We start from the raw sequence: 12,048 nt of genomic DNA, 5'->3' as shown, positions 1-12,048 counted from the left end.
ATAATTATATTAGTTTTGAAAACTTTTTGACAGAAACATGGATTGTGAGGCCAGTGACTCTGTAGCTGGTGGTGGTCCTGTGCCCTCTGCATTATTTTTGAGCCAACCCTGACACAGTTTGATGACCAAACTATGATTTGGATTGAATTTTTGTTTTTGTTTTTGTTTTTGAGAGAGATTTGGATTGAGTTATTCGCAATCAATTCCCACCCTGGAAAAAATATATGCATGCATGTAAAATAGTACAGCAATAATGGCCTCTCAGACACTTTGGTTCTAGTATTGGGCCAATGGGCAGGGCTCAATGGCTCAATGGTTCAATTATTTCTCTGAGCAGTTCCACTCCCTGAGAATACAACAGCCAGGGATTCAATTTCAGGCTCATGTTCTTGCTCAGATTAACCACATTACAAACATGAGCTAAAATAGTGACTGCTTGTTCAAGATAAGGCTAAGGTTATGTAATTGATATGGATTTTCAAGTTGCTTTCATGACTGCTCAGAAAGTATTTTCACAATCTACTGTAAATGAAATCTATTTGGATTTTGTAGTCAGGTATACGATCAGAAATTTTGGGATTGTGCAGTACGGCAAGCTATGATAATTTCAGATAAAAGTCACACATTTTGCAGAGGTGTGTCATAAGAGTTTTTTTTTTTTTTTTTGGCATCAATTTGGCTTGCTTTTGAGCATGATTCATAATAATATGTATATGCTCTAGTGCGTGAAAGGAATCTGATGGTGCTGAAATATGCATGGTTTAGTCCGAGTTGAAGAACACCCGTGATAGCCTCCGCTGACACCCCCGACAAGTCTCTTACTTTACTCTTCGCCTCTTTTGCTGGTATCCATGGTCTGAACTCAAGCGTACGATCAACTGCGTCATTATGATGTATATAAGCACACCCCTACACCTAAATGCTCATTTCTTTGATCTTGCGAGGAGCTCAATATATAAGCAATTATATTTGCAGTCGATCCCATGCGTAAATTGTCATATTCTTTTCTATGGAAAGCTTTTGAACTTGAAAAAAAAAAAAAACAAAACAAAACAAAAACGAAAAAGAATTTATGAAGCTAAAGGGACAGGACATATTAAAGGAAAAGGCCAAGTGAGAGAGGCAAGGACCCAGCATTCAGTCTACGGAACGTGGGCAATAACTTTTTATAGCTTCTTGTTTAGTGTTTAGTGTTTACCTTCAATCCTCTCAAGTTTGAGAAGATTACAAAAGGATTCATAGATAAAGCATCCACAGAGCTGAGTGGACCACCATACATATTGTACTTTTCTTCGCTTTTCTTTCTCCGCATTTCTAACTTTGATCCCAACTGGATATTCCCCCATTATTTTTCTCAAAATCTCCATCAATTATTTAGTCATACCCTTTTATCCAAAAATGGGTCGACTTATATAATCTTATATCAATGATTCAACATTACCCAAACGCAACACGAACCAAATATAAAATTAGCGGGTTAGAATTTATGGTTTAAGAGCTTAACCCTTTTAATTAAATAGATCGAGTTACTGTTAACCTATATAATCCCGACACGCGACCATAAATTGCAGCCCTTAGTTTTATGTCCTGTGCCATATAAAACGTTTATTGAAAAAATCAGAAAAAAGACTACAATTTTCGGTTTGGAAGCTTTTGCTAATCCTTTTTGTCCCAAGAGATCTTTTACTTAAACATATCAGTAATTCTGTTTTTGGATGGAAAACCGTGTCATTCACTTTTCCAACGCCAAAGTGTAGCATGGGCAGTTGGGGTTGATCCAATTTGTTCTCTTGCTAAAAACACAGAGCCTACACAACTTTGACATGTTTACAACTTTAGATGAACTTTGAGAGTAACCACCAACTGCAATCTTTCAGTGTGGATCGAAGAAAATATTTGCTTATGCCGTTGGCTAGCATTTAGGAGGAACCAATAGGATAAGGACCATGTTGATAGTTTTGCAATTGCTGGCCATCAAATCATTTTGTAGCAGCATAATTCACTAGTTTTTTTTTTTTTTTTAAAAAAAAAAAAAAAAAAAAAAAAAGAAGAAGAAGAAGAAAAAAATATGGGAAAAAGTACATTTATTACTCACCCGACGGTGGAAGGGGTGGTGGAGGAAAGGACAAGGCAAAAAGAGTAGACACATGGAGGGAGGGTCAAGATGGAGAATGACGAGGGTATTACAAGGACAGAGAGGGAATAAATAAAAAAATAAAAATAAGGGCATTATGTGTGTGGGGGAGGGGGGGCGGCGGGCTATAAGGTCTTGGGGGATATATTGCACACATGAAAAGTAATTAGGTAATTAGGTAGGTGAGGCCGGGGAGTAAGGCATATGTAGGTTAGGCCAGGGGTAAGGCATATGTGAGATGGGAGTAGAGCTGCTAGTGGGGCAGTGGAGAGAGAGAGAGAGAGAGAGAGGAGGATCATGTCCACAACACAAGACTCTTGTGGGAGAGAGCTGTGAGACAAAGAGGTCTCTCAAAAGAAAGACACGGGAATGAGTAATGATATGATTAAAACTAGAGTCCTCCCGAATGTGACGTGGCTTTTAAAATCACCATTAAATTCAAAATAATCATTATTGAATTTTAATCTATTGGTGATTTTAAATGCCACGTCACATTTGGGAGAACTCTGGTCCTCCTTATATCATTACTCTAGGGAAAGAGTAACTGGTTTTTTACCTTCTTTTTTTTCCCACAATATAGTACTAGTAGAGGCAAAATTAATAGCTGTATTTTGAGTAGAAGTCAATTGTTTGGTTTACACAATTCACAAATTAGAAGTAGTGAAAGCTAAATTATTACAAGATGTGCCCTCAACTGCTCCACATCATGCACTTCATGCTGACTTATCTAGAGCAATCCACTCGATTTGCCAGCACGCTAAATCCCCTCCTAATTGATGAGATAAAGAGATAAGGTGTGCAGTTTAGCTGCCGAAAAGTTGGACTTGAACCCTATTAAGCTTTTCAATTTATTAAATGAACTTTCTTAATTATGGCCATTTTTATCCACCCATTTTCAAAAATTCAAAGTTCTTAATTGGGTAGAAAATGATCTCTAAATCGACTACAAATTAGAAATCATGACAGAATCCTCATCCTCTTGTCCGAACTTGCAGCACTATCATATCCGATGCTGACATCTCTAGATATACTGCCACCCTAATATTTCAGCTATACATTCTCAGCCACATCTCAATCTATTCCTATCAACAGGGGGAAGAAAAAATACAAAAAGGGCGGTGAGTGAGATTCTATTGAAGACTAATAAGATTTCAACAAAGAAAGGAGAGAGTTGGAGTTTTCTTTTCTTTCTTTTCTTTTTATTGGTAAGTTACACACGCACCCGGTGGGGCTCCTAGAGTGGCTATAAATCATATACACTCGTTAGTCAGGCATCCAAAAGTTTTTTCCGGTGTTCAAATTGGGGCATGTTTATTAGTTACATGCGAAAAAAAAAAGTGTTCTACTTTTTAAGGAAAAGCTCATGGTAAGCATAGAAGAAGAGGATCTTTATTTTCCTGCATAAACTAAACATAATTTTCTACATAATTGAGACAGATATTATGAATATTCATTACAAGTTAATATAAAAGAAATATTTGGAATATAACAATCACTATTTGATGTAGTACATACAAAAATTAATGGACTCTAAGAAAGCTCTTACCAGAGAGTCTGGCCAGGTGACTCTAACCATTGGTTCACATATACATGTTCAGGGAAAAAACAATTTCACCCCTTTATTTTTCCATGACAATTAGTATATGGCATGTTAAGTGGTTATGGTCATCTAACTTGCTTGATTCTTACAATTTAGTTAAGAAATAAGACTTTCATGAATGTTGCTTTGTTTCTATGTACAGATAGAAATTCCAGGGAGGACAACTTACAGAGGCACATGATGAGACTTAATCTTTGTCATTTTCAGCATCAGGACTTCCATAGATAACAGAAAAATAGCAACCTACTGTTCTCGATGTAAGGCCTGGAAACCTGTGAGAACTGCCTGGTTGCAGATCAATCTTAACAAATGGCCATGTCATGGTTTGTGCAGCTTCGCATTCTTCCCATCCATCCCCAATTACACAAAAACGAACATTTGAACTGCTGAAACGCTCCTTAATCCATTGAAAACATTGGAGTTTTCCCACATCCCATGAGCTGTAAACTGGAGAAATGGCAGATCTATCATTACTTATTACTACAATTTAAGCTAATATAAAAGTGAGAGATCCATTACCAATAACAGACACAAGCCCTAAAGTATTTATGCATAATCAAGTTTCATATATTGGGATATTATTAGGGGCCATGATTAATAACTAGAACTCTATAAATTCTTTAATTGGCAGGAAACATGAATTTATCTCTTGCATTATATGTGTCTAAAGGTTTCCAATAAATCTCACAAGCAAAAAAGGTTTCCTGCATTGGAGGCATTTATGTTGTTTATGTTAATTCCGAGGTATTATTAACCACTTCAGGAAATAGTCTATTACATGCAAACCAGGAAACCAGCAGGTTGGCCTTCTAACTGTTCTCCCAAGAAAAAAAAAATCAAAAAAAAAAAAAAAATTTCTTCTCAAATCTTTTTGAAGATGCTCAAGCTCAAATCCATGTAAATATGACCAGCATCAAAGAGAGCTGACCCTAATTTAAGAGAGTTTAAGACTCTGAGTGGAAATATTCTGGTTAACCCTAATTTAACACATATTTGAAGCCACCCAACCTAGAGCAGAGCACCACGTGGTCACAACGATAAGATGAGATTGCCACACTGAAAGGCCAGTTTTCTATTTTTTTTTTCTTGGCTGAGAGAGAGAGAGAGAGAGCGAGAGAGAACTGTGATAAGACCAATATATATATGTAAACAGGCAATAGAGCATGGAATTGCACAGGCAGACAAAATACTGTGATAACGCCAATTAAGTAGAAACAGCTAATGTAGTTCAGACATCCATGAGACAGAAAACAAGCAAAAGATGACCGAGTGTATATTTCAATTGAACTAAAAGGGAAGAAGAATGACCATTTCCGTGTGTAATTACACTGTCAAGTCGAAAGAGCAAGCATTTGACAAGGCTGGGTATCAATGATCCTGAAGTCACTAAAATATTAACATGCTGATCCTTTGAATCAGGAGTGTCAATGTTCCCATAAGTAGAGGCAACAGAAGAAGTTGCGTCTTTGTTCCCACTTGAACACTGCTCCAAGAAGGCTCGTGCTACATTGATATATATATATATATAGATATATATAAGGATAAGTAGTGTTAACAAAAGAAGTCATGCAATAATGTTAAGACATGTGAGAGCAAAGCACAGTACAAAATATATTTCAAATTTTATAACAAGAGATCATGTTATCAGCAGGGTTGGCAGACACAAGTCAAAATTCAATCAGCACAAAAGCAAAGGAAAGCCAAGTACTTATTTTGATGAATAATGAAGATTTATATAACTGCAACGATGAAGTGTCTTACTTAAGTACAAGATGGAGGGCATGCTTCTTTTAAGTGGCATGATAGGTATTATTGAGGGTAGAAGTGACAATAAAAAATTCTAGCTCCATCCTCCTTGTCCTCAATTCCAATGTTAGGACACTTTTTCCCATGTATCTGTTACTTTTATGAGCAGCCACTATAAGTTCATTGCCAAAAGATCTGTCTATCAGACAAAGGACGGTTCTTGAAACCACTAGTTCTTGGTGTAGACACTCAAAAAAAAAAGAAAATCTCCCATGGTAGAGATTTTTTATGGCATTCTCCTTCACAACTACTGCTTTGACATATTATAGAAGTTTAAGGAAGTATATATACAGATGATGAAGGCTTTCTTGAATAAATCACAGAGAGCAATCCTATGTTCCTTGATAAAAGGACGTGATTGAAATGAAGTGATAGGGATGCCAGGATGCATCTAAAGGTATGAAACAGAGCAATCCTGTCTGTTTTCCCTTTACTCTAGTTAAAGAACGTCTTAGTAGGATAGTTTATTGGATCAAGCAGGTTGCTTTCTCCATAGCCTAGTGGAGGGTATGAATGGTATCCCCGTTTTTCACTAAAAGTTCATTGACGACAGAACCCCTTCCTTTTGCAGCATAGCAAATTACACTCCTACATCTATTGTAAAAATTTAGACAGTTGGGGGTGACTCCAGGAAAAACCCTCAAGGTGGATCAATTTGGAAGATTCTAAAGTTGAAACATTGTCTATTGCCTAACATGTAAGAGTGGTTGATGGGTTGTCACTTACCTGATATGCCTATACTAGATAATCCCTTAAGTAATAAGAGTGGGAACTGGTTGTCATCTTGGAAATAGATCTAAACTCACTAAAACATTGTATCATATGCACCAAAATCAGCCCCTAATACCAAGATCTACTGCAAGTAGAGTGGTTTGAAAATATGAGAAGAAAAATCTTTTGTTGAGTCAAATGCAGTTTGTTGCTGTAACAAGGGTCTGGATCAGATTTACATATAAAGCACAGTTTATTTAAAACATTGTATACGTTACTAGGTCAAATGTTTCTCTTAGATTTTAGTTGGATAAGGTGAGAGGATTCCTCATTCATGTGACCATGTCCCTCATCATTCTGGTTTGGCTTCTTCCCCTACCAGATTTGACAATAAAGCTTCATTCTAAGAATGAACTCAAACAAAGAGAGCAAAATATGGGACTTCATGAAGTCTTGTTATTTCAATAAACCTAAACAAATTGGACGCAAAAAACATGCTTTAACATTAACCAAGTTACATGATGTGACGCAGAACAGATTAGGGACATCCTGTCTACGTGTGCTTATGGTGGGTTCTAGGATGGGAGAAATTATGTTTCTAGGGTTTATTATGGTGAGGAAAAGGTTCAAGGATTTGTGGGATGTTTATGGTTTAATAAGGTAGGATTTAATTGCATGAAGGCTTAGAAAAGTGAGCAAACTGGTTGCAGGAATTTACAGGTAGTGGCTGTTTGAAGGTATTGGGTTAGCTTTGAAGGATTATTTGTTAGCTAAAGATTATTATCGGCCAGGGTTATAAGGTTTTCAAAAGAATTAAGAGAAGGAATCTATTTTGGGGTTATTAAGAAGAAAGAACAGAGAGGATATTTTGTTTCTGTCCACAGGCTGTACAAACAGTGACGTGAACACTAATATGCGCTTAAAAGGAAGAAGAAAAATGAGAGGAGAATGCTGCTGTAGGAATCCTTGCCACAAAACTCAAATCACTCCATTTCATTATCAAAGTTTCTTAAATTTTTGAGTAATTGAAGCATATCTAGAAGACTCTTTTGATTTTTTTGATTTTTTTTTTTTTTTTTTTTTTTTTTTTTCATATCTACTAAAATTAGGATTCCCAATTTGACTAATACTTAATAAAACCAAATTGAAAAAAAAAAAAAAAAAAAAAAAAAAAAATCCCCTTGGGCACAAAGAAAATAAGCCATTATGTCCACATTTTAGATTTCTCCTGACGAATGAACTTAACACACCCCCCCCCCCCCCCCCCCCCCCCCCTTTTTTTCTCAATCTTCTGGATTCTGTACATGTAAACCCTTCACCTGAGTTATCATCATCCTCTGTTAAGCCTAATGAAGCCTTAACTACCAAATTTTGGTCAGCTCTCCAATTTGTTTTTAAATTTGAGGCTCTTACCAAAAATGTAGCACATTAACAAAGTCACTAGTGACGGCATGTCTACAAAAAGAGGGAAAACACAAGGCCTCATCTCCCCATCCCTTTGCAAAGAATTAAGGTCTTTCAGATTGCTTGACCTTTCCTCCTGTTATCTTCACTTGCCTTCATAAACCTATGAATAATCTGCTATTACGAGGTCCAATCATTAATGCCTTTCGGAGCAACTGCCAAGCAAGGAAGTATAGTACTTGGGTCCATAATTGACATGACATTTTTATGGTGTGGAAGGTTGTTTTAAAAATTTTATTTCCTAATTTCTTCATGATCTATGGATAAAGATACATCTCCATTTTCATATTTCAACCAGATATTGGAAACCCCTGTTTGTAAGGGTGAATAAAGTTGAATCAATTGATTCGCTTAAAAATAAATCAATTGAAAAATAAGTTGAATCAGTTATCTGGGAAAAAGAAATCTTGACCAATAATACAAGAACCTGGTTCACATTTTTCACTAATTATATAACAAATAAAAATATCTCTATACATGCAGATTGCTTTTACTTAATGGTCAACAGAATTCATTCATTTTTCCCTAGTTGTAGTGCAAAAGAGAAGTTATAAAAAAAAAAAAAAAAAAAGCCATATATTTCAAAGATCTCAGCAAGGGGGTCCAGCATTAAACCAAACATCAGAACCATCAAAGTAATAGACAGAATTGCTCTGCAGCAGCACCATAATTAGATAACATACCTGACGAAAGCCATCTATCCGTATATTTATCAGTGATATCATATAACTCATCCCAGACTTTCATTGTCTCTTGATCAAAAAAATTATGCAAACCCTGAAATGAAAGAGAGTGAGTGAGTTTCTCCAAAAGATCATATTACGGCTAAGATTACCCGCAGGAAGTAAATTAGCTCTTCTAAGGAGAAGCTAGTGTGGATCTATACAAAGGAATGAGAAAAATAAACTCTACTTGATAAAACTAAATGAAATCTTGTTTACTCCTTTAAGTACAAGCATATTAGTTCCAAATTTTACGCTATTAAAGTTTACCTTAGGTTGAAGTTCAAAATAACCCTAGTCAATGATCCGAATCTGACAAACTTCCACAAAATTATAACAATCTTAGAAGGATTATTAAAGACCTTGGAAATAACAGTCAATTTGAACCAAAATAATACAAGTTGAGGAAAATAAAGAACATTCTGTTGTTCACCTAGGAGAGGCATATTATAATTTTTTTTTGATAAATCAAGCTAGATTATATCAAATAGAGGCATATTCTGTTGTTCTCTGAGAATTCAAATAAAGGAGAATCTAGCTTAATTATATTATAATTAAGCTAGATTCTCCTTTATTTGAATTCTTAGAGAACTTGAAGCACACAAATGCTCAAGATGGATGTAATTCCAAGTGACCATACTATTGGGCACGACAGACACTAGCAGGGGCATTAAGACCAGCAAAGGCTTCTCCCTTTCCAGCATTATGCATTAGTATATGTACTGAAAGCATAACCATAAAACAAAAGGCTTGTTATTAGTAAATGCTCAAATCCATCTTAGCATAACTTCCTGCTAGAACAATCTAATAAACGGTAAGAAAAAATTATCAAAAGCATTAATTGGCAAAATTTAATATCAACAATTTGTTAATATCACAATGTGCAAGAGTGTACAATGAGGATTGCCAATTATGAAGAAGAAGATGATCATGTGTAACACTGTTCTTACTATTTAGAGCCCATAAATTATGCAAAGGTGTGAGATGAACCTAAATAACCTTGCTTGTGATGCACTTGTAATACCAAATGTAGACAACAACATGTATATTAACAAAGAGAATGCTCCAATGTGTGTTTTCCATCTTTATGCAATTTTCCACGTTTTAGGAATATTAATACCTTATGCATCTTCATTTCCTGTTGTTTTTCAAAGAACACAAAGTGGGTTTTGCCATAATTATTCATATTTTTTACCTTTTATCTCTGTCTATGGCCAAATTGCACATCATAGTATAGGTCTTGTGGTCTATTTACTTTACTCAACCAACATCTTTGTGGCCTTCTATTTAATATACCACACTGGTAAAAGTCATAGGTTTTTGTTGCGCCAGCAGAGGATCATAAACAAATTTGTATCATCAAGCTCTTTCCAACTAACATCTCTCAGTTATATATTGATTTGTATTTATCATTTTTTATTGCCACTCATTCATCTGAGCATCCGACACATTTCTAGATGCATCGCATGCACATATCACTTTAAGTCCACAATTGCATCCTATCCGTATTATAACTATAACATATGGTGAACCATCTGTTAATCCATAATATCATGAACAGAATATGTACACTAAGAAAAACCTTCCTACATATATCTTACTAGACCTTTTCTAGATATACCAGCTAAGTTAATCTATTGATATGGTGAAACGAATGTCACAAGCATACAGAAACACACACATAAGCAAAAGATGGAATTAAATTTAAAAGACTTATGGTTCAGAACAAAGAAACCTTGGTGACTCATAAGCATACTAGCATACCATTACATGTGCAACATGGGTAATAATAATAGTAATAACAATATTATAATCATCTTAAGTGAATCAACAATGATAGAAAAGCAAGTGAGCTCAACTCAACTCTCATTCCTTTTCTTTTTTATTTTTTCTCCAAGCTTGATCCTCTTAGATAGAATAATGAACACCAATTGTGAGGCAAAAAGTATAACCTTATCAGTACCTTTTCATACTTTTGGGCAATGTCTCTATGCCTGTACGCCAGTTTTCTTTTGTTGCCATCATCATGTGGAGGGCCAAACCCATCCTGCTCAAAATCGTAACCAGAAAGATCCCTCCCATCATCATATTGGATCAAGGCATCAAGAAACGGCTTATTATAGTTTTCAATCTGCGTCAACAATACCCAACTCAACAAATCAACTTTCCAGCCATAAAACAAGCCACATGGGATTCGTATCAGAAATTTAAAAAGAATAAAATAATAATAATTTGACAAAGCACAGTGCAAAAATAAACATATTTATGTGAAAAATGCACACATACCTGTTCATAGAAGAAATAATTGTCACACAAATCAAGAATGTGCTTCTCCCACATCTTCCCGATCTCTACACCCTTCTGCACATCCTTCGAACCGTTAAAAGTTTCCGCATATGTCCCATTCAACAAGGACTTGAGCAGTATAAGGGTCTCGTCCATGTCCCATATATATACATCTAGTCTCCGATCCATGATGTTTTTGACAACCCCTTTTGTTTCTTTGTAAGGAATACACACATTTTCACCCATGAAGTTGTCTATTTTGGTATCAATTTCAGCTGATAGTCGGCCTGAAGCACAAAAGAATCGATTTTAGGATAGTCTATCAATCATGTTATCTATACATACATTAGAACACAGATACCACATATAGTTCTTTATCAACAATCTAAAAAAGGTGGCTTCATCCGCTTAACTACCATTGACTTGTAAATTTAGGCAATGGGAAAAAAACAGAAACTTGTGGGCAGCTAGCCCACTAAGCATACTACACATCATTTAATCTTAAACATGAGAAAAACGACTACTGCAAAACAACATCAGATTCAACCAAAGAGGTACACATCAAGGGCACATACTTTGCCACCGAACCTCAAATGGGTTCCTTGAAATTCTCAACATGATCAAAATCAAAGTCCACCCAACCCAATCAAACAGCTTTATATCAATGCTTATACAGACACATACATACATACATACATACATATACACACACACACTTACGTAGAGCAGAGTGAGGAGTAGTGGCAGCTGCCAATGAAGATTGAAGCAAAACTCTCTGACTTTCTGGGAAGAGCGATCGACTGAGGAGGTCAGAATGTAAAAGGCAATAACAGTATAAAATGAAAAACAGCTTAGAAAAAATAAAATAAAATAAAATAAAAAATAGAACAAGAACACGACCTTGTTTTTGTGTAGATCTTTTTTTATTTAGGCCTAGTTGAAGCTTTACCTTTGCTATTAAGGGAGGTCTCCCAGATTACAGCCCATTAAAAGGGCCCAACAATGAAGATGACGTCGTTTCAAATTTTCCATCATATATATACTTCTAAGAACAACAAGTAGACTAAAAAAGAATAAGCCACAAAGAGACAAGGAAAAGGAAAAGGAAAAGGAAAATATATAACTAGACTCTTTTTATCAGTTTGAAATGCCTTTTTTTTTTTTTTTGCCTATTTCTTGTAGTTTCTTGACATTGAAATAGAAGTTAAATTCAAATAAAAAAATTAAATTGAATTTGATTTGATTTGGTCTTCTCTAACACATTCAAAATGACTACCTAAAGAATTGTTTTATGTGATTGGATGAAGTGAGTTGAAGAACGAAAA

At 35.4% G+C, this 12,048-nt stretch overlaps 1 protein-coding gene across 3 annotated transcripts; it reads right to left on the bottom strand.

The window, feature by feature from the left end:
* Positions 1-2,726: 2,726 nt before the first annotated feature.
* Positions 2,727-11,526, bottom strand: EYA (eyes absent-like protein). 3 transcript variants are annotated; one of them, XM_059586571.2, is made up of 7 exons: positions 11,444-11,526; positions 10,724-11,010; positions 10,401-10,568; positions 8,399-8,492; positions 5,043-5,237; positions 3,904-4,181; positions 2,727-2,903 (listed from the first exon to the last, which is right to left on the bottom strand). In XM_059586571.2, exons 2-6 carry the CDS (start codon positions 10,967-10,969, stop codon positions 3,922-3,924), a joined length of 963 nt encoding a protein of 320 aa, XP_059442554.2. In that variant the 5' UTR covers positions 10,970-11,010; positions 11,444-11,526; the 3' UTR covers positions 2,727-2,903; positions 3,904-3,921. The 3 variants fall into 3 exon arrangements, with proteins under 3 accessions (XP_059442554.2, XP_059442555.2, XP_059442553.2); XM_059586572.2 differs by lacking the exon at positions 2,727-2,903 and adding an exon at positions 2,921-3,216; XM_059586570.2 differs by lacking the exon at positions 2,727-2,903 and having other exon boundaries at positions 3,537-4,181.
* Positions 11,527-12,048: the final 522 nt, after the last annotated feature.

The sequence above is a fragment of the Corylus avellana genome, chromosome 3 (genome assembly GCF_965113065.1).
Source record: "Corylus avellana chromosome 3, dhCorAvel1.hap1.2, whole genome shotgun sequence".
Taxonomy (NCBI): domain Eukaryota; kingdom Viridiplantae; phylum Streptophyta; class Magnoliopsida; order Fagales; family Betulaceae; genus Corylus; species Corylus avellana.
The sequence above is the reverse complement of the archived record's forward strand: the minus strand, read 5'-3'. Positions and strand labels throughout refer to the sequence as shown.